At 49.5% G+C, this 22,636-nt stretch overlaps 2 protein-coding genes across 4 annotated transcripts in view; one reads left to right on the top strand and one right to left on the bottom strand.

Moving 5' to 3' along the window:
• LOC109455624 (WD repeat-containing protein 25) overlaps positions 1-22,636 on the top strand; it is a 159,357-nt gene that overhangs the window by 9,058 nt on the left and 127,663 nt on the right. The gene's annotated exons all lie outside the window — the stretch shown is intronic.
• LOC109458148 (tryptophan--tRNA ligase, cytoplasmic) lies at positions 18-22,581 on the bottom strand. Of its 3 annotated transcripts, XM_074326933.2 has the most exons (12): positions 22,498-22,529; positions 21,563-21,825; positions 17,272-17,444; positions 11,870-12,083; positions 10,764-10,872; positions 9,052-9,171; positions 8,313-8,495; positions 6,362-6,462; positions 5,459-5,571; positions 5,084-5,257; positions 2,140-2,280; positions 18-1,177 (listed from the first exon to the last, which is right to left on the bottom strand). In XM_074326933.2, exons 3-12 carry the CDS (start codon positions 17,383-17,385, stop codon positions 1,016-1,018), a joined length of 1,431 nt encoding a protein of 476 aa, XP_074183034.1. In that variant the 5' UTR covers positions 17,386-17,444; positions 21,563-21,825; positions 22,498-22,529; the 3' UTR covers positions 18-1,015. The 3 variants fall into 3 exon arrangements, with proteins under 3 accessions (XP_074183034.1, XP_088653617.1, XP_088653618.1); XM_088797491.1 differs by lacking the exon at positions 21,563-21,825 and having other exon boundaries at positions 22,498-22,581; XM_088797492.1 differs by lacking the exon at positions 17,272-17,444 and having other exon boundaries at positions 22,498-22,525.

The raw sequence follows: 22,636 nt of genomic DNA on the forward strand, positions 1-22,636 counted from the left end.
CTGCACAGCTACACAGGTGGAACCAGAGGCAGTTTATTTATGCTGACGAGTGACATAAGGATACAGAGCTCCGGCGTGGACCCTGCGTCTCCAGGAAGGCCAGACGCCTGAACCAGGGCCTTTCCCTGGTGTATTCTTCCGCTTTCCCAAACTACACAGGGCGCCTGAGTGAATGGGCTCCCACAGATAGCACTGAGGGCCTCGGGGGCTGCTGTTGCTTTCTGGCCACGTCCACCCGCCCGGTGCACTGCTCTGTGCAGACCGCCATGCCAGTCAAGTGTCAGGACAAAAGCGTCTGCAAAGGCAGCAGACTCCCCTCAGCCGGTGGCAGAATCAGAGTAAAGCGGCCACTGGTTTTCCGGGTGGAGTGTGAAGGGTGGTTTGTTGGAAACAAAATATTCGTATGTTCAGGGGAAAATGGGTGACTTCTGGAGTAGAATGTGTGCACAGGCTGGAATTTAGTGAGTGACTTGGCACGTTTCTCCCACAAAAGACAATTTAATAAAAGTGGCCAACTTTGGCCAATATTCGGTGTAAAAACAGCTCCAGGCTGGGTCAAATGTGTAACACAGCGTGTAGCTAGCATTTCTCTTTTTTTTTGGGAGGGGATGGGATTAGTTTTATAATAATAGCATTTGGATTCCAGAATGCACACGTAGACTACAGGGTCTTTTATGAGTAGGTTTCAGGAGTATATTTGGAAACGCAGGATGCTTTCAAATGCAAGTTCTGCTGTGGGCCAGAGAGGCTGGCACGGGCTTGTGCCAAAGGCTCCACGTCTTGGGGCTGCTTCGTGGGGGAGACGCCAGCTGGCCTTGCCTGTCTGAGCTCGGCACCCAGTCGGCTCACAGGGTGCTGCCCACCAGAGACAGAGGATGACAGTACAGGAAGAAACAGGATTGCCAAACGCACAGGGCTTACAGACACCAGGCCCACTAATGACCACGTGACAGATTCTAAGTGAAGCGGGGATTACTGCTGAGTTATGTCTCTAGATGCAGATATAAAATGAGCGCTACTGAAAGTCGTAGGACAGCTGCCGGGGAGTCATGAACTCTCTCACGATCTCGTCCGTGACCTCCTTGCGCCGGGCCTGGTGCTCCGCGATCAAGGGCTGCAGAACCTCGATGAGCTCCTTCTTGAGCTCGCCCGTGAGCATGGCCCCACTGGTGTAATCCTGCCGGACACGGAGCAGGTGAGAGACGGCTCCAGCCGCCGGGCCCACCCACGCGGAGCCCAGAAGTACGACAGCCTGGACCTTAAGCTGTGCTTTTCTGAAAGGGACCGGGACTCGGCCACGCCAGCTGGCTGACTTGCCCTGTCACCGGGAAAGGACCGACGGGAGGGCCACCCACGTACCCTGCGCTGGGCCCGAACCCCAGCACGCCGAGTAAGCTGTCGCTGCCCCACCTTACTGGCTTCTATAAAATCTCTGCTGAAGCGTTTCCATGCTTCGTTGTAATCCACACTCATAGAACAAACGTCCTCAAGTACCCAAACCATGATGCAACAGCACGGTAACGAGAACACATCACCTGCGAGGCCAGCTCCCGGCGGGGAGGGCCGCTGCCAGCATTTTGGCCTATTTTTCGATGTTTCCCCCCGGTGCATTGTATTTATACATAACTGTTCTCACTGCATCTCCAGCTTGATGTCCTTTCATCACTATGGGACGCATGTTACCCTGTGTCACTGAAACTCCCGCCAGCCACAATCACGCATCCTGGAACAAGTTGTGCTTCACGCTCCCTCCATTTGAGCCTGTTCTGAACTTCCTGCCGTTATCGCTCTGACCATCTTTGTAGGAGAGCTCTTCCTTATTCAGGATTACGTCCTTGGAAGATTCCAAGAATTGGAAAACCCAAGGCAAAGGCTGGGACTGCCCTCTGGGCTCTCATACCCGAGGCCTGGCTGCTCACTGAGGCCGTGCCGGCAACCGCGGCGCCGGGGAGCCTGGGAGCATCTGGTTTACAATCACTGCAAACACAGCAGCCACACCAGACCCTGTTTGAACTCACATTCCCCTGAAGACCAGTCAGATGAAGGCCCTTCAGGTGCTACTACATAAATGTCAGTGAGCCTTTTCTCTTTGGGAACTATCTGTCCACGCAGGTTCTTGGCACATGGGCCACATCTCACCTTCCTGATCTGCTCGAGTTTGTCGTCGTCCTCGAGGAAGAAGGTCAGGTACATGAAGGACACGTCCACGTCGCAGTTGCCCCCAAACTGCCTGTGTTCCTCGACGGTGTCTCTCCCACCAGAAAACGCGTGCTTGTTGACCTGCGCCAGCAAGGGGACACACAAATGCTAGCCGGGCCTGGCTGCCCTGCAGGTGGACACCGGCTGGGACTCAAGCCCAATCTGATGGGACAGTCGAGTTGGCCTGCAGGAGCCCCGAAACCCAAGGTGGGGACGGGCCACTGGTCTGGAGCTGGGGACAGCTCTGGGAGCAGGGCATTAAAGGGGCCCTGTGAGCAGAAATCACACGTGGGTGACCAGCTGGCTAACTGTCTCGAGTATCTGTCCTATACGAGGAGATTCCTACTTCCAGGCTGCCTGTGGGAGGCTCTGGGAGCACCCGTGTGACAGCCCAGGGGAGGCCCGTTTTGGCCTACCCTCCAAAGGAGCTGTCCAATTATTCACTTTTTCAACTAAAATCCTAAATTTGGGCAGCACTCGACAGTTTCCAACACTTTTTATACGTGACCTCATGTAAGCCCTGCCTCAAGTCTGTGAAGGGGTACAACCACCCCCTTCACGAACGACACCTGGACAGCTAAGGTCACTCACCACCAGCGGGGCCAGATAGTGGGGCTCCTAAGTAGTCCACGGGGGACCCATGCAGGTGTGGACCTGGGTTACCGTCCCCGCCTCACTGTGTCCCAGCTGTGAACAGGGCAGCTGCCTGACCCCTCTGAGCCTCGATTTCCTCGCCTGTGAACAGTCATGGCCCCCCAGGCGGCTGTCAGCACTCGATGAGGTGGCGCAGGTCAGGTGAGCACCAGCCGCGCTGCTGGGCCCCACACGGCTGCTCCTGGGGTTCCTGGGAGGGGGCTGGAGCAGGTGCCCTCTCTCTTGGCTGGCATGGAAAGTGAGTCTGGAGCTGAAGAGGGCACGGAGATTGAGAACAAAGGCCTGGCCTGACCCTGTCCAGCCCCAGGCCGCTCGTGACCCCGGTGGCATCTGCAGCCTGTGCGGTTCCTGCCCTCATGCTCACTGCTCACCCACCGTGTGGGACTTTGCTGGTCCTTAAGCGAATGAAAAATGACCCAAAGCCAAAAATGACTTCTTTCAAACAACTTCTCAAAAACAAAACAAAATGACTACTCTGCTAGAGGGAACAGGAGTTTCCCTCCCCCCTCTGCATTGACACTCTGGAAGTTTCTGCCAAAGCGAAAGGGAAAGAAAAAGCCTGTTTGCACCAGCTTCCCCCGAGGCTGGGAGGGTCAGCAGTGCACATTTTCTGGAAGTATCTTTCCATATTAACGGTTTCCCCATTGTCCAACAGAACCTGCTTGGGACTTTCCAGAGGGTCAGGGGACTGGCAATAACTCAGACACTTGCACTGCATGCTTCAAATACAGTTTCTGTCACTCCTGCTGGAATCTTTCAACACACACACACACACACACACACGGCTCCAAGTAAAACGTCAACAGGCTTGTGGGGCAGTGAGTACATATGCTGGCAGTTCAGTACCGAGTAACAAGTGTGGCCCTGAAAAATAAGGAAGCCCAAACTAATTCTTATCTCACGTTTCTCTGGTGACTCCACAACTATTTACCGAGTGCCCGCTGCATGTTGGGCCAGGTGCAGCACTTTGGGGCTGGACAGGACTGTCCGGTCTAAGGACATTTATCAATTCTGTGTCTCACTGAGAACTCTGGGAGAAAAGCAACCCCTGAGCCTCACACTGGCTGCTCACGGGCCAGGAGCTCTCTGCTGGGTTCCAGTGGTGGCGACTTGGTCAAGTTGGTCACGCCCTCAGGGCCTCGTCCTTCTCATCTTTAAAAGGAACACACCACTCTTTCCCAGTGAGAATTAAAATGAGAAAACACAAACAGAGCGCCTGGCCCAGCTCCTGGAATACCAGCGATGCTCAGAGATATACTAAAATGTTTTCTATTGTTTAAGTGTAACTTTTTTTTTTTTTTAAAGGTGGGCACAGCTCACAGTGGCCCATGCAGGGATCGAATGGGCAACCTTGGTGTTATCAGCACCACGCTCTAACCAACCGAGCTACCAGGCCACCCCTGTTTAAGTGTAACTTTAAAGACAATTACTATAACTTTCCTTCCAGAACAGAGTGGTGGTGAGAAAAGAAAATGAAAAACAAAAACAGAGAAAAAAGACATCCAGTTTTGACTAAATAAAAGGACACAAACAAAACAAATTCATCTGATATCCGGGAATGGGGACAGGTGGTTTCAAGCTAATCTGTTTTCCCAAAAATAAGACCTAGCCGGACAATCAGCTCTAATGCGTCTTTTGGAGCAAAAATTAATATAAGACCCGGTTTTATATTATATTACATTACATAAGACTCGGTCTTATAGTATAGCGAAATAAGACCGGGTCTTATATTAATTTTTGCTCCAAAACACACATTAGAGCTGATTGTCTGGCTAGGTCTTATTTTTGGGGAAACACGGTATCAGGGGCATAGCCATTGGTCCTGGATTTCAGTGGCCCTGTGGCAGTAGATGCTGACATGGCAGAGCAACAGTGCACGTGCGTGCCTGTGCATGTGAGTGTGGGTGCACTGTGTGCATGTGGGTGCACCTGTGTGTATGTGTGTGCACCTGTGTACATGTGTGCACCTGTGTGCATGTGGGTGCCCCTGTGTACATGTGGGTGCACCTGTGTACATGTGTGCACCTGTGTGCATGTGTGTGCACCTGTGTGCATGTGGATGCCCCTGTGTACATGTGTGCACCTGTGTGCATGTGGGTGCACCTGTGTGCATGTGTGCATCTGTGTACATGTGTGCACATGTGTACATGTGTGCACCTGTGTACATGTGTGCACATGCGCATGCGGTTCTCCTTACACAGGCTGACCCTCTGCCCCGGAAAGTACTCACCTTGTTCTTGATCTGGTTGGCCGTGTCGATGAGGAAGATGGAGGAGTTGGGGTCGCTGGCACTCATTTTGGTCTGGGCCCCCTGCAGGGCAGGGAAGAAGGTCGAGTGCAGCAAGGCTGGCTTAGGATAGCCGATCCTGGGGGCAACGTCTCTCGTCATCCTGAAGTAAGGATCCTATGGGGACAGGGTGTTTTGAGGACGGCTGGAAGAAATGCGCCAGCCTTTAGCCCAAGGACGACACCTGACGGACCTTCACAGCAAACCCCCAACTTCCAAGCAGTTCACAGGACCGACTCCCCACCCCGCCCCCTTGAAAGCTGCCTTTCCCACTGGAGAGTGCACGGATCCCCCCGCGACACCCCGCTGCCTCCGGACCTGGTCGATGGCACAGGGAATGAGGCACTGGACATCTGTCCTGTCTCCGAAGATCTGAGGGAATGAGTTGCTGAAGGAGGGAGCAGCCTGGATGGCGGGAAAGCTGATCTTCCCTGCGAGCGAGGACAGAGTATCTTTCTTTACACACGAGGCCAATTCCTGTCTGGTTAATTAACCCAGTGAAAGAGATGAACAAAATAGGCTCTCTCCCCATCAGAAAAGTAATAATCATTAGAGAAAATCTGAAAACTACAGAAGAAAACAATCTAGTCCAAATTTGTGTCTTCATCTGTTTTCTCTATTTCTACACATTTCTATGTTGTGATTAAACTCCGTTATTTCCCCTGGCCGTTTTCACTTTGTAGCATTGACCCATGTTGTTAAATGTTTTATCGTGTAAACAAATGTATCACGTGGCATTCAACCACTGTCTACCCACGGAGCATTTAGGTCGTTCCTCACCTTTTAATTGTTAGAAGCTATGGTATCTTGGTACGTGAAGCTGTTGGCCATATTGTGGGTGTTGTTGCTAACAATACTACTGCTGTCTGCTTAGACCTGCAGAGGGGGACTTTGAGGTCAAAGGGTATGGACCCTGGTGTCGCCCTGACAGGTGGTGCCGGGCCGGTGCACCCAGCCGCGGTACTCGGTGCGCAGACGCACACCGCGAGCAGCGCAGGAACCCCGGAGTCGTCCGCACCCTTTCCCACTTTTCTCGAAGCCTTAAAATAGACGACCGAGGCGGGGCAGACAGGTACCGTGAAGGACAGCTCCACACCGCCCAGGGAACTGGCTCCTTGGGCTTCCAGAAAAACCCACCTCTGGCTTACTATTTAAAGAGACCAATTGCAGATGCTGCCATCTGGGCGACCGCTCAGCTGGGCTGGGGGCAGGGGGCCTTACCGATGCTGTCACTGTCCGTGAAGCCGAAAATGCCCTTGACTTGGTTGAAGGTAACGTGCTTTTGAATCTTCACCACGTTCCTGTAGAAGCCTGGGCTGGACCTGCAAAGACGATCAGAATCAAACCCCAGGCCCAGAGGGTGGCCTTCCGCTGAAACCCACGGGGCGATAGTGGGGACGGAAGTGCCCAAGGCCACTAGAGGCACAGCGGACACCCTTTTACCTGTGAGTGCACCCGCAAGGCTGAGGCTAGTGTGAAATCAACGCAAGGCAATAAACCACAAGCAGTGAGGTCAGAACATGACCAGACTCCCACTGGGGGGCTGACAGGAAATGTTTCAGTTCTGCCGCCTCAGTGGTGGAAGGTGCTCTGGAACTTTAAGCCTGGGAGCCACCCGGAGCACTTCTGTGCTCACAGAACAGACAGACTGTCCTGTGTTGTGCAAGACACCTGCAACTGTTACCAGATGGAGTGCGGGACAGGAAGCCACGGCCCAGCCAGGCAGCCGGGCCTCCCTGCCTCTGGCCACCACTGCCCCCTCCACAGGGGGGCAGCCGTGCTGCTTGGGCAGAGGGAGCCCGCCCCGGCAATAGGGCTGGGCCACAGTGGTTCAGCAACAAGGCTCTGTCTCCTGTTTGGGGAAGGGTGTGGATACAAGGCCTGGATCTGTGGCAGCCATTCTGCTACCAGAGGGAACCAGGCTAAGGATGAAGCAAGCACAGAGAGGGGCAGCCCAGCTCTGGGGTGTTTGAGCAGCATTTCTGAAGAAGACCGCCTTCACCCTTCCTGGAAGACAGGTCCCTCCATTGTCGCAGAGCTCAGGCTGTGCAGGGTGACGCAGCAGCCACACATGAGGCTTTGCCACTGGTGACAAGTAACAGACCTGGCTGCATCCCACGAATGATGGCTAAGGACCAGTTTGCCCCAGATGTTAGAGAACATCTGCCTTTCACACTCCCAGGATTTAAAGAACATACCCCAGATTAGCTCACAGACGGCCAGTGATGGGTGTAACGTTGGGGACATTTTAGATGGTAACATTTCTGACCAGGCCAGGCACTGCTCGAAGCGCTTTACGTGCAGCACCTCAGGGAGTCATCACAAAGCTCTGCACACAGGTCCTCTTTCCCTCCCGACCACTGAGGCCCCTTCCTTTGTCCTCACAGCACCTATCACCTGCTCTGTTGTCTGTTAACTGCCCGACTGTCCCCGTCAGAGGGTGACCTGATAGAGTGGTTGGATAACTGTCCTGTTGGCTCCTGTAACCCAGCAACAGTCTGCCAAGCAGCAGGTGCTGAATAAATGAGCTGGTAGCGGACAGGGAGTGGGTGACGCATTGCCCGAGTCACACAGTAAGTGTGGGCAGGATGTGCGCGCAGGCAGGGCTCGCTGGGCCCTCCGCCAGACCACCCCTCACTAGTGCCAAGCCACCACTTCTCAGGAAAACGGAGGCTCAGAGATGTGGGGTCATGTTTCTTCGGGGACCCACAGCGCGTCTGCCCACAAGGAAAGCGATTTTTAAAAATCTAACATTTCTCTAACACATTCTTGGTATTCATTTGGGATGAAGTTCAAGGCCTCAGAGGTTGCAGTTGAAGGAGTTTCAGAATGACATGTTCGGGCCCATTAAGTGGCTGATCAAAAAACCAGACTGAGGGAATTGTGTAAGCAGTGCGTGTTTGCTCTGTGGGGAAAGAGAAAGGTACCCTAACTTGGCAAAACTGACTGTCCTTGGAGAGGAAACACGGTGCAGAAGCACTTCTCTGTCACACTTGAGGATGGAAATCAGAACTGGTAAGTAAAACCAGTAAACCAGATCGGAACATTGAATAGAGGAAGAGAGACAGTGAGCAGACCGTACGAACGTTTCGGATGTTTCCTTCTGCTGTGGTCATGAGGACGCAGGGTCTGCACCTACTCAGTCAGAAGCAGCCAAGCGTTTTCTCCTTACCCCATGTAGTCAAGGTCAGAGAAGATGAAGGTCTTGTTGATGTCAAAGCCGCAGGCGATGATGTCCTTGGCGTTCTCCACGGCATAGCCGTGGGCCTGCTCCAGGGTCAGGTCCTTCCACAGGTACTTCTCGTCATCTGTCATCTGGATGACCAAGGGCACGTTGAACACATCCTGCAGCCACCTACGAGACACGGGGAAGAAGGCTGACATCTCATTCCCCTGCAGAAAAATGCCACTTTGCATCTGAAAACACAGTTCCCACTAACCATGTGTGTCACACACTTCCTGGTCTACACAAATCACACGATCTTACGCTGCCGTGAATCTGATGACTGACAACGATAAGGGCTGCGACCATGTGTTACCTTAGAGCGCCCTGCAAGTCAGGTCTAGGCTGGCTGTTTTATGTGCTTTATTTGTAGCCTTACAACGATGTTACGAGCAGGTGTTATTATTCCCATCTTGCAGATGTGGAAGCTGAGGTTCGGAGAACTGGCCTACGGTCACGTGGACAGGGAAGCGAAATAGGGCTGGCTGATCTCCTCATCACCCACGCTGCTCTAGTGACACCAGGAACAAACGAAGTGAACGCAGGCCACCAAGGTGCCAATTCCCGAATACTTTGCTTGTTCAGCAAACGTGAGCTGGTGTTGTCTCGTCAGTTCTAGACACGGTTTGTAACTAACACTCCCCACTCACTAATAAAAATGAGAGAAGTCACACGATGCAACACTTACTTTGTGAAGATAAATGGGATGAGGTGACCCACGTGCATGGCTTCGGAAGAGGGGCCCCTGCCCGTGTACAGATAAAACGGCTTCTTGTTTTCATAGGCTTCCAGAACTTGATTCATGTCTCTGAAGGGAAAACAGAAACAGTGGAGTTTTTCTGAGAAAAGCATCACGGTGCTAATGCTCATGTGGAAATGTTGAGACAATACGGATGATACTAGTTTGTCATTCTTGGTGCTTATGTTATAAAAATGACAGGAAATGTCTTCTTTGAAATGGTTCCTCCTGTGATTGTTTTGAAAGTGTAAGACATGAAGGTTTGGAAGAATGTGTTTAAAAGATGGACACGGTTGGGCAGCCACTGGAACTCTTAGAATTCTTCTAAATATCAACATCCATATACCATCTGCTTTACACACTGCCCTGGGGGTGACAGCAGGCCCCCACCACACAATCCTGGTGTAGCATCACCCAGCCCTGAGACTATGGAGCGAATGAGGAAATCCGAGGGTTCCACACAGTCCTGACCGAGGGAGGGGAGCGAGAAATGTCCCTGGGAGTTGAGAGATAAGCCCCCAGCTGGAGAGTTGATTTTGGCTCCCTCAGCCGGGCTGGGACCACCTGTCTTCATCTCGGACTCACCCTGGAATCATCCACCCTCCCCCAGGCCTGGGGTCCACAGACAACACAGGAAGGGTCTTCCTGGCTGAAGGAATGTCTGTTTGCAGCTGGACAGTACATGCTATACCTCACCCACTTCCCTATTTTACAGATGATACAATTAGATAGAGGGATGGTCTCAAATTTGAGAATGGCCAAAAGCTTCAGGTCCCACGCCTCCATCCACTGACACCTGCTACAGCATGGAGGAATCTAGAAAACATGAAGCTCAGTGAAAGACGCAGACACAAAAGGCAACGCGTTGCATGGCCTTGTGAATACATTAAAAACCACCGAACTGTACACGTGAGAAAGGTGAACCAAGTCTCAGTAAGGAGAAAGCTTTGACTAGACTCTGCCCAGAAAGAGGGCTGAGCGGGGCCTGGTGCTGCCTGTACACAGAAGTTGAAATCTTTGGGCAGACTGATGACTGGGACCTGCGTTGTTCTCCCAGGACCGTGAAGTGGGTCAGAACAGGACAATCCTACCTCGGACCATAAATTCCATGAACATAGCCTTGAAAACAGGCCAGCCCGCCCCCTGAGGTGAGCTGTGGGGCGGGAGAGGCAGAAACCCTGGTTCTGATGTTATCTGCACGGCGCCCAGGGCCTCAGGTGGGGAATTCTGTGCCATGCACACTCTGCTAGTTTCTCTTTCGGTATTATTCATGAGCAGCCCACTACAATAGGAGGAAGATGGTACAGAATTGCAGGAAGACGATGTTTATCGCGTGGGAAACGCCGGCTGAACTTGGACACAGTAATCCCTTTTGTCTTGATGGCAGTTTACAATACAGTCTGGCATGAATCTCATCTGCTATGAATGTAACCTTCACCTTGTGAGGAGGGCAGTTTACAGATGAATAGACTTAGGGTCAGAGGGTGAAGGGACAGGCACGACCCCACAGCCAGTTACTGACAGGGCAGCAGGTGGACCCGAGACTTCTCACAGCCGGCTTCCACTGTCCCCGCAGCACCTGGAGCCCGAGGGAACAGCTTCCTGATGGTTTTGTGACTTCAAGACAACGGGCGAGAAGCCCTGCGGTGAACACCCCTGACCTGTGTGAGAAGAAGATGCCTCTGCGGAGGAAGCGGTGGGGTCTCTGGCCTGTGGCTCTCTCTATCCGGTTAATCAGCTCTTTGTCAATTTTAGTGCTTCCGAACCGAACTGGAAAATAGAAGAGATGATTATCTTAGGCGGTGGGAGGCTTGGTGGTCAGGTCTAAGTGAAGCGAAGGGAAACACTTGTGCTCCACGTGCCATCTTAATGAACCCAAAGACCTCTGCGCCTTCTGCTCTGGGTCTTTCCCCCAACACAAAGTCTGTGTCTTTTGTATTAACGGTGACAGCTGAGATCACAGACAGCAAAACAGGAAACAAATTACAGAATAAAACAGTGTTTTGTCTGGGATCAGATTGTGACAGAAAACATATCCAGAATGCAGTCCAGCTAGCAACTTCTGACACATGTGCACGCACATAGCTTATTTCTTAAGGTTTCATTGATATACACGGACAACTATACTTTTTAATATTCTTTAACTGTTGAACTGAATTAACGCCTGTTTTTAAGCGAATTGTCCCTCATTTGTAGTCTGTACTTACATCGTGGAAAACGGTTTTGACTGGGATAAGAACATTGTAGTGCTGTTTCCTCTTTGATAATTAGTGCTGATCTCAGAGGAGACTTTCCTGAGCAGGAAGCCCCTCAAGGATGGCGTGGCCACGCTAACGTGCCTCCTGTGAGGAGTCACCCTTCTTAAGCTGACGCCCAGCTCTTTTAGCTCCATAATCAGTATCACTGACAGAGAACCTTAAGTCGTCTACGACTGACTCGTAACCACTAAGTAGAAGACAATTTAAATGACTGCAAAGACGCCCATTTCAATAGACCTTTCCCAAGTTCTGAGTTGCTCAAAAAAGGAAAACGGTCCTGCTGAGCCGTCTACTGCACATCATTACTTTGCAATCAGTTTTATATTGTTACTTTATTTAAAAATCATCCTTTAGGAACGTAATGCACCACCAAAGGATTTCAGGACCTTTTTTTTTTTTTTCTTGACATTGAAGCTTGACTGGATTTATGATGAATTCAACATTAAAAACATTCATGGAATCACCTGAATGGAGTCACTTCTAAAAGTTTGGGTTTTCCCCGGACGTACCAATGAGCTTGTCATAATCGATGCCTTTTGCACTGCTCGTCTGTACCGTCCACGGGTCCACAAAATCCTCTTCAGCTTCTGTGGCTTCCGGCTTATCACCACCCACCGGTGCCGGGTTCCCTGGAGGGCAATCGGGCTTGTAATCATCCCCCACGGCAGCTTTGTAGCTCATTTTTAAAGATAACAGCCTCTTTAGTGCAGAATCAATTTCATCCTGAACATAGGAAACAGGGTGAAGGATGAAAATATTAATAACATTACCATGTGCTGAATGTCACAGCTGTTGCGCGGCAGGCGCTGTGCTAAATGCTTTCACACGCATTACTTTGTTCAGTCTCATGACAACCCTATCAGGCAGGCACCATTGTCACTGTCCTTTTCCAGCTGGAGAATCCTTGAGACACACAGACGTGAAGGAGCTTGTACATGGACACACAGCAAGTCGCGGGCCCGAATGTATTTTATCTGTTGTTCGTGCTATGGATTACCAACAAACAGCAGGGCAGAAACACAGCGACACAATATACACTGTTGTTTGTGACACAGGTAACACACCAAAGAGTTCTCAAAGACCACTGATGCCAGAGACCATGCAGGACGAGCTCCCTTACTCGAGTATGCTGACTTCTGCATTGGAACTTGTTTTTTCATTCCACACAGGTTGTGATGAGTACCTACATAAACTTAAACAACCATGCCACCAACGATACTAACAGCAACTCCAATCGACATCATAAAAACAGATAAAGGCAAGGAAAAAAATACGGGCTTTCAGGTCATAAATGGAGGAGGGATTCGCGGCAAACAGTCGCACTACTGCATTTTGGAGTCTTAGCTAGCTGTCTGAAGTGTTTGCATACTTAATGTTTTAAAAATTAGCATAAGAAAAACAAATGTAAAAATGTCTCCTGGGGTACTCTGGGCATCTATTAAAGACCTCCTCTTCCGGGAGGCCACACTAGCTACCCCTGGAAGCCTGGCATTTAAAAGAGCAGCCCAAATTAGTCATGCTATGCCCCAAAGCTCTGTTTACTTCCCTCACTGGCCTGGCTGGATCAGATGCAAACAAAGAATGTCCACAGTCCAAATCGCTTGCCAAGGGAAATACAAACATTTCTAGTTAGTGTTTTCACATAACGTGCCATAAACTGGGTTTCCCAGTGGAGAAACACAGCAAGACCAACCTTCATTGAGAGCCGCTGCAGCAGGCACGGCACCTGGGCCAAGTTGTCTGTTCTGCAAGGGTGATTTTATAGACAGATTTGTTTCAAACTCCGAAACTATCTATATTTGTCATTTAAACGAGTCAGAGCTCTGTAACCAACACCCCATGGATACACCTCATACAAGATGGGATGTTTGCCCAGGGTAGGTAGGTAGGTATGCTCCACTCACCTAATTTCTGCACTGCCTAGGCTCAGTACTTGCAACAAAATAAATGCTTAGCAAGTACAATCTACCCAGTTATCTCCGGAAGAGTTACCTTGCTGTGAAGTGCACTGCAGTCAATACCCTTTAATCACTGCAGGGTTGACATTTCACACTCAGTCTCGCCTGTTTGCAGCTAGGTGGTCTCTGAAAGTCAACATTTACCAGGGTCCTGCTCAGAGACTGTCTGGAGTCTCGAATGGGACTGAAAAAGACAAGTGGGCTCGCCTTGCCTATTTCCGTGTTCTCAATCCAACAGGGACCAGAACACGGAAACAGAGTTTAAAAGCTGACATTCTGAAAAAAGCCAGACACCAAATCCTCTATACCACCTGAGTATATAAAGTTCCAACACAGGCAGAACTAGCCACGGTGGGCTCTCCCTTGTGGGAGGGGAGAGGCCGTAACTGAAGGGGCCTGAGGAAGGCTCCAGGTGCTGCTGTGCTGCTTCTCTATTGGCCTGCTGCTTTCACAGGTGAGGACCTATCCGTGACAATTCAGTGAGCTGCCTGCTTAGGACCCCCATACTCTTCCGAATGAGTATTTCATTTAAAAAGTTTACTTAAACTAAACGGAGAAGAAAAAAGGCACTGCTCTCTATCTTAACACCTATGATCCAGTGTCATTTCGAGTCCTGCTCAAGCTGTCCAGAACCCCCGATTCTGACCCATCCCCCCAGGACCCTCCCTGCAGTTGTGAGCTATTGTTCCTGAAAGCAGTGGGTCTCATTCCGTCAGGACACGGAGCAGAACAGAACACCGAGGACCGCAGCCAGGCTGACGGTGGAGACAGCCGGGGACGCCCGCGGCGCCCTCCCTGGGTGGGTGCTCTCAGAGTGGCTCCACTATCGGGTGTAAAGTGAATTTCTAAAACAGCAGGTGCTCCTAGTGTAATACATTTCAGGATCGGATACAAATTTACTTTTGAGGTTTCACCACTTAACTCTGGTCTTATTGTGTAAGCTCTGGTCCCTCTTGTTGCCTGTCAGCTGACTAAGCATTAGTCAAAGACCACGCTTGGAAGCGTTACTCTAAAACGTTGTTAAGTATTGCTTCTTTGCTAAAATAATGAACATAACTGGAGTCACAAGGAATTACTAACAAAAATATTTATTACCTGTTACTCAAGTTTAATGTTAAATGGACAAAAATATCACTGTCAAGTTCTCAAAATGGGTTTATAGAGGATGTAATAAACACTTGGGTCCCATTTTATTTATTTATTTTTGAGGTAAAATTTCCTTTGATTTGGTGAAGGAGAGCCACGACTCGTAAGCGTCCAGTTGGGGTCCCATTTTAGGTTTTTAGGTATCTTTTTAAATAACTTAGCCTCGTCCATTGAGCCTTACCTGGCAGATCAACCTCTTTCTGTGAATAGTCAACTCCCCTTTTGGGCATCACTGTCTCTCAGGACTGTTTATTTCTACAATGTAATGGTTTATTTGGGGCCCAAGGAGTCAAAGTCAACTACTGGGGTGAATGTGAGATGGGTGACACCATCTGGTGAGAACCTAGGAAGAGACTTTGGGAAAGAAGACAATGGGTTGGCAGTGACGCCGGGGAAGCCATGGTGAAGAGGAGGCCGGGCGACGGGCCAGGACTGGGCGCCTCCCAGCAGGAAAGGAGGTGCTGTGTGCCAGTGAGGATGCAGACTGGATGGCCTACACTTCTGAGACCTACTGTGACCACAGCAAGAGACCTTCAGAGAAGGCATAATGCCCCGAGCACAAAGGAAACGGGAAGAGGACACCAGCAAGGAGATTTCAGAAGCTGGAAAGCTGATGGATGACTGGAAAACGAGTCAGAGCTGTGTAACCAACACCCCATGGATACACCTCATACAAGATGGGATGTTTGCCCAGGGTAGGTAGGTAGGTATGTTCCACTCACGACTGAGGACGCGAGAGGAACAAATGCTCAGATGTCATGGAAATACTGGACCTACACTGCTGTGAACTCACCAAGAAGTTTGGGCGTTAGTGGCCCCAAAGGGGGAAGTGAGGGTGAAAGTGGGTTATAGAAACAGGAGCTCTGCTTGCATGTCTGTTTATGAAGCAGTTTTCAGCTCTACCCCAGGCTTCCTGCCCCACCCCCAGAGGTGTCGTGTCTAAACAGGAAGAGTTACAGTGTCCAGGTGGGCACTCTGCACGCAGGGGCAGCACTGAGAACAGGGAGCTTCAGTGCAGGACGACACAGCCACACACAGCGTTGCACTCAGCTGCGTGATGCTGGTGCCAGCCCTGCACCCTCTGGACAGCAGACTGGAGGAGCCCCCTCTGCGGCCCCAACGACCTCAAAGAAGAGATCTAAAGACCGGGACACTGCAGATTGCACCACAAATGGGAGCAGTCTGGTCGCTTGCAGGGAAGGGAAACCTGCAGTGCTAAGTTCCTCCCATGTGTGCGGAGCTTCCAGCCAGCTTTTCGAACTCCCTCTAAAACATGAGCAGGCAGCCAAGTGCCACCAAATATTTGAGGCTTGTTTTACTGTGAAAGGCAGAGGAAGAGAAGTTCACTTGGAAGCATTCGAGCTCATAAGGGGGTGGAGAACATCAGGAAGAGGATCAAGATCTCAGAGGAAAAAGGACGCCGTTCCCATAAAGTAAGCACAGGGCCTTACGAGGAAAGGAGCACTCGGCTCAAACGAGCTCTTGAAAATTAAAATGACAGGATAAGTGAAAAACCATAGGAGGGTTAGAAGTCGAGGAACTATATCTGCAAGGACAAGAAGAAAAATAAATAAGCAATATAAAGTCAGAAAACAAGATCAGAGGACCAGTCTCTGAATTTAAAAATCCGTAAAGAAACTGAGGAAGCGGAAGAGATAAAAGAAATAACATAATTTCTGACAATTAAAGGGCTTGCATTCCTAATTTGAAAGGTGCACTGAGGACCCATCCCAAGAACTTTCAAAACATTGGAATACAGAGAAGAACCTGGAATCTTCCAGACAGGAAAAAACAAAGGAATGGCATCTGGCTTCTCCATAGCAATCCTGGGAATAACGGCTTCAGAATGCTTAGGGAAAATTACTCCCACTTTAGAATTCCATACCCAGCCTCGTTGTCAAATATTAGGTAAAACAAAGATACTTTCAGACCATACAGAATCTCCCAAAATTATTTCCTTAGCAGTAATTTGTTTCAGGAACCACTGGAGGGTTTGCTTGGCCCAAAGAGTAAACAAGGGGGAGTGAGATACAGGAGCAGGAAAATGGATGCACAGAGAGCGGTGAGGGGAGTCCTGCTGGGCAGTGAGAGCAGCTCCTAAGACGGGCAGTGTGGGAGGCGAGTCAGCGTCCAGAGTGAAGAAGGTGGGAGGTCCCGGGAGAGACCACTTCAAGATGAATTATAGCCTGGTTGATGTGAGTGAATCTCCACAGGAGATTCACCCAACTGGGGGAAGGCTTGGAGATCTAGTATCATTAGTACATAAAAAAGCCAAGCAAAAAGAAATGAAGACAAATAGCAACTGCAGAAAAAACAAAAGTTGGGCAGGAAAGGAAAAGCGCTCACACTCTACTCGACGGGTCGGCTGTCAGTGGCGTTACATGTTAGTGCCAGTGCTTATAGTGACTGAAGGGGATGGTGACAGGTATCAGGAGACTGCAGGGCTGGGGACGGCTTATGGAAGCACTAATTCCTCATCTTCCACAGTGAGAGCCTTGAACTTGAAAGTCAACAAGCAGCAATATAATGAGCGTGATTTTTAGAGATATGGGGGTACATATGAAAAGAATCAGCTAAAATAATTGAAAGTAGCTGCTTCTGGGAGCAGGAAATGGGGGTGGTAGATGACTGCTGTATTTCTGGGGCTTTCTTTAGACAACATGCATCAGTAACATTGACAGAGGAGGGAACAAATGTAAGAGTATAGCAAAATATGTCACTTATTGAGGGAATAGTCTGCTCCGGGGTAGCAGTACCCGACAGACTTGGCTGGATGTATGTGCGGAGAACCCAGTAAAATCACACACCTGCAATGCCTGCCTGACTTTGAGGGCTCTCACGTACTCCTCTTGAGCAGCTATTCTGTTGAACAGCTCCAGTGGGGAAGCACATCCCTGCTCGCAATTGGACACGTCCGCCATCTTCCAGGACCTAGGTTTACAGCGAGGTGTGGGAAGAGTTGCTCAGCGGTCCAGACGAACTGTGGGGAGAATAGAGAGAGAGGGAGAGGGAGAGAGAGAGACAGGGAGAGAGGGCGAGAGAGGGAGAGGGAGACAGGAGGAGAGAGGGAAAGAGGCAGAGGGAGAGAGGGAGCAAAGGAGAGAGGGGGAGAGAGGGAAAAAGGGAGAGAGAGGGAGAGAATTAGCAAACCATCGCAGCTGTTTTTCCTTTCCTGTATCTAGTTCTTCGTTCCCAAAAGGTGGGAGGTGAGTTATAATACAGAACGTGGCTAAAACAACATTAATAAAAATTCAAGCAGAAATTTGGGGCCATGAAAAGGAGAAGCAGAGGAAGAACCCATGCCAAAGATGGGGACTGCAGGAATTGCTGATTTATAGACGGAAGGACCGCAGTGGAGGCCGCGTGCTGAGCAAGACCAGGGGCGCATCTGGCTCCTGTGTGCTGGTGCCTTACCCAGCGCCCAGGACACAGGAGAGCTCATGTTAGTGCTTTCATTACCTAAGTTCACCACAGCCAAACACATATGGCAAATTGCTATTTACTCTTTAACTGTATTGGGGACGAAGTCTCAGACCTTTGCTGCTATAGCCAACATGCCGCTGAACAAATGTCTTCCTTCGCTAGCCAGCTGCTTTGTTCTCAGACATAGCGAGGTCCGGGCCAGAGGGCAGGGCCTTACCCAGCTGGGTTCCAAACGAGATAAGAACTATATATAGCCTGTGCTTTGGACGTGCTTCCCTATTTAGCCACAAAGCTTTGGAGGTGCAGCTACCTTCACCTTCCATTTGTCATTATTTACTATTAATTTAAAAGGGGAAGTAGAGGGCAGACCACCCGATACTGCTTTGGGGCGAAGTGTGGCCACAATCGTTCCCCTCTTGGGTCAGTCACTTCCCATTTCTGAGTGTCAGCTTCCTTATCTATGAAGTGACACCATCAGGAACCTATCTCAAGGACTGTTCTGAGAAAAAATGAGAAGAAAACCCAACATAGTAGCATTTCGTAAACTGTAAAGCAAGAGATAAATCCATCCTGAGTATTGTTTGTGAGGGTTACAGAGCTCAGCTGACCTCCAGCTCCATCTACAACTTGCTGCTACACCTTGAATGAGGAGGATGAGGCCGATAGCGAGGCCATGAAAGAGCAGCTCTCTTCCATCGCTCTGTACCTGGTATTGCTCTCAGCACCTTATACAAATCAACTCACTTGAGCCTTACAGCAATCCTAGGAGAGATTTGTTAGCTCTATTTCACAGGTGAGTAAATTGAGGCACAGAGAGGTTAAAAAAACTTGCCCAAGATAACACAGTAAATGGTAGGGATGGGATACAAACTCAAGCAGTTTGACCGTAGAGCTTACACTCTCAAACTTTATCCTACAGCTTAGTTAACTGTAACAAGCCTCAGCCTCTCAACTGTAAAATGGGAATAAGCACAACAACGATACCTTGCAGGAAAGGTGCATGGCTTACGTGTGGTGATGCAGGGAAGCAAACCGTCTACACAGCATCGGCCCCACGGTTGTTTAATGAGTGACTATTTTGTCTCTTTTTGTTTAAGTTTTTTCTGGTAACTCTAGGAACCAAACACACAAACTGGAGGGGTAATTTACTTTTGTTTATCTATTGTTAAATATTTGTTTAACTTGGAGGGGTAATTTACTTTTGTTTATCTATTATTAAATACTTGCTTAAAAGTATATAAATTTCAAATAAACCCTTATTTATGTAAGCCAAAGAGACTGTAATAGTGAAACCGAAAGAGGACAGCAGCCAGTTTCTTTCCCATCCCTGCCGAGAATCCACTCAATTCCCAGAAAGGGAAGTTTAATTAACAAAGCTCAGTTTAGGGAAGCTGATAAGAAGAGAAAGAATGTGGAAGAACGTTCTGACTAGCCCTGCAGAGGAGAAACACTCATTTATTTGATAAATGTTGTATAAAATAACATTTAAAGTGATGAAAATTACTTCTAGTCACAAATGATCAAGTATCACGTCCAGATACTTTACACACGATCCCGAATTCTCCCAAGTTTCAAAGCTGGGTGTCATTTAGCATCATAGAGAGGTTCTGTGACTTTCAGTGAAACAAAGCCAATTTCCCACGGGCTAATTGGTGGAAACAAGAGTGAAGTTCCCACAGCATCTCACCAACGTTATCGGGAAGGTCCTGAAGTCGATGAGGAAGAACAAAATCAAGTACAGATTAAAACTACCCTTAAAAATTCCTAGGAAAAGTGCCAGGTAGAACAACAGGGTGATCCCTGGATGGCCGATCGCCCCTTGAAAGGGAGCAGATAACGGTGGTTGATCAACCACACAAACTGGGCCTGTATTTAGGGTCTACGTTGTAGGAAAAAGCATGTACCTTTAAATATCAGAATCCCACTTAAGAAGAGGCACATGGGTACTAAATGTGACTGAGGGAACAGACGAGGTCTCTCTGGTCTTGTGATCACAGGCAGACACTTACTGTGTGGGAATCACCCACACTATAAATCTTCTGTGTGTGTGTGTGTGTGTGTGTGTGTGTGTGTGTGTGTGTGTGTGTGTATGTGTGTGTGATGCAACTTCTTGAGTGAGTACACCAAGAATGATCAGAGACAAAGAGAATAGAATTATCATTTCATGTATCCATCCATTTACCCTCGTTTCTCCCATCTAGGCAACATCCTCCTTTATTTGTTAACTAATTTTTAGAATTAAGTTTAACTTCAGAGGTGTTTAACCCAGAGTCCAGAACCTCTAGAATTATGTCACTAGTTTGCATGCACATTGGTATGTACATGGCTCTGAGAAGAGTATCCAGGTTTCGTTACATTTTCAAAGGGGTCTGAGATGCCGAAAGGCTAAAGATCACTGTCTGAAGTGTTAACCACATTAACTGCAAATAGGGCCTTGAAACTTTTTTAAGGAAAGTTGCTTTATCTATTTAACAAATATTATAATCTACAAGAGCGAAATGAAGCTATAATCTGTGAAGTCATCTATTATCCCTCTACAGAAAGTCCTGGGCGTGTAAAGAGCCAAATGCCCTACTCCCCAGCACATCACAACACACCTTACAGAGAAAACTAAGGGGGGGTGGCCGGTTAGCTCAGTTGGTTAGAGCGCGGTGCTCTTAACAACAAGGTTGCCGGTCCGATCCCCACATGGGCCACTGTGAGCTGTGCCCTCCGCAACTAGACTGAAACTACTACTTGACTTAGAGCTGATAGGTCATGGAAAAACACACTTAAAATAAATAAAAGTTTAAAAAAAAAAAGAGAAAACTAAAAGTCTCTTAAAAATGAACTCTCAATTCCTTTTTTTCCCAAGAACTTGAATCTTGTGCTCACTTTGAAAGGTTCCATTGTTCTGTAGGAACATAACAGGAACTTGAAGAAATTGGATCCAGTTTGGGGGTGAAAAGAAGAATGATGGAACTGTTCCAGAAAAGCATGACAATGTCTTTGGCCATACTAAAATCTCACAGATAAGATCAGAATACAACAATTCTGCAATTTGGAGGAAAGGTGGCATTAAGATAGCCAATTCTGAAGCAGCTGAGAACAGCTGAACAGGTGACCCAGGCGTTTCTGAATGCCTGGAATATCACCAGGAAGTGGGATACCATCCTTCACATCCTGGCCTCAGAGCGTGGGTGACAATCGCCTTGGGCTGTCAAGTTCCCAGACACAAGAAGATGACTTCTTTAGAGCAAGTTCTTTAATACTTCAAACCTTGGAACGGATTATGTTCACTTTTTGTTTTGTAAACATGGAGATGAAAGGTAATAAAATGAACATTATCTTAAAAAGCAAAGGAGACCTTAATTTATATGAAGCCAGGCATAATAAGGTAGTTTTGAGTATCATAATGAGAACGCTAATGTTTGGATGTTGGCTATTTAAGGAGGCCTCGTTAGTGAAACATATGACAGCCAACGTGAAGGTGCTGCAAGACAAGCTGTGAATCCAGTCAGGCATCTGCTCACCCAGTATCTCTATTCCCTAGGTCAACAGGGTGAAAGAAAACGCACAGCACCCCGATCTTGAGGGACAAGCCCTCGTTCCCTAAGCCAAGGTTTCCAACACTTTGGTAAAAGGCTGGTGCAAATACTAATAAGCTCAAACCTAACAAAAGATGGCAATACATACCCAGGCTGTGGCAGACACTGCAGAGGTGGTGGCCAGGCAGCCAGTCCGGGTCCGAGAAAGCCTGGGCAGCAGGGATCTTGTCTTTTTGTACTCCTCCCTTTCCTTTCAGTTTCCTTTTAATGAAAGGCTCTTCTCTTTTTCTCTCGGTTTACCTCACCCTTCAGCTATTTGCAGGAGGGGTTTCTTAGAAATCACCCAGATTCGCACAAGCAGTTGAGCCTCTTTTCTAACTTCCTTGATGAGTCTGTCCAGTCAGGGGTGGGCTGGGCGGGGGGCGCGGGTGGAGAGCAAAGAAACCTTCCTGAGAACCGAACCATTGCTGGTCATTGCATCAGCCGCCCCATACCCAGGCTGGCCTCCACATAACCTCCCGCCCTCTTCCCGTTCCACACCCTCAGCATCAGGATGAGCAACTACTGTTAATGTATAGTCGTGGGGGGCGGGCTGTACATTCCCTGCGGCCATTGTGCACCGAGGCGGCGCAATGCAGTGGAAAGACCAGGCGTTCCGGGGTCAGACAGGTCTGGATTTCAATCCAGCTTGGGCATTTTCTTGTTTGAAGACCTCGGGCAAGTCAAATGACCTCCCGGCTTCACCCTCGGTTTCCTGATCTGTGATGTGGCCATAAAGGAGCCTCCTAACTTTACAGTGGGAGAACTAAGTGCGAAACTATAGGCAAAGCCCCTAGCACACGCAGGCACTTGAGGATGAAGGGCCGGTGCCGGTGGGAGTGGGCGACAGCCGGGGTCGAGGGGCGCGGTGGCAGCCTCCGCGCTCCTCGTGGTGCCAGAACCCGGTAAGCAGCGAGCCAGGATCTGAGGGAGATACTCCCGACCCCGGCGTGAGGGCGACTCCGACCCCGGCGTGAGGGCGGCTCCGGGAGCGCGCCGCCCCAGTCTCCCTCCCTCCCTCCCTTCCCTCATCCCCTCACTTACCCGCCCATGCGGACCTGTCAGCGCAGCCGGCTCAGACACTGCGCTGGGGGCGGGGGCGGGGGTGGTTCCAGGGCGTCCGTGGAAACGCCGTCCGGCCGGAACAACTTCCGGCCAGGCTGCGTTCTCGTTGGCTGTTCAC

This window comes from Rhinolophus sinicus, chromosome 3, assembly GCF_057876585.1.
Source record: "Rhinolophus sinicus isolate RSI-liver-muscle chromosome 3, RSI-T2T, whole genome shotgun sequence".
Lineage (NCBI taxonomy): Eukaryota > Metazoa > Chordata > Mammalia > Chiroptera > Rhinolophidae > Rhinolophus > Rhinolophus sinicus.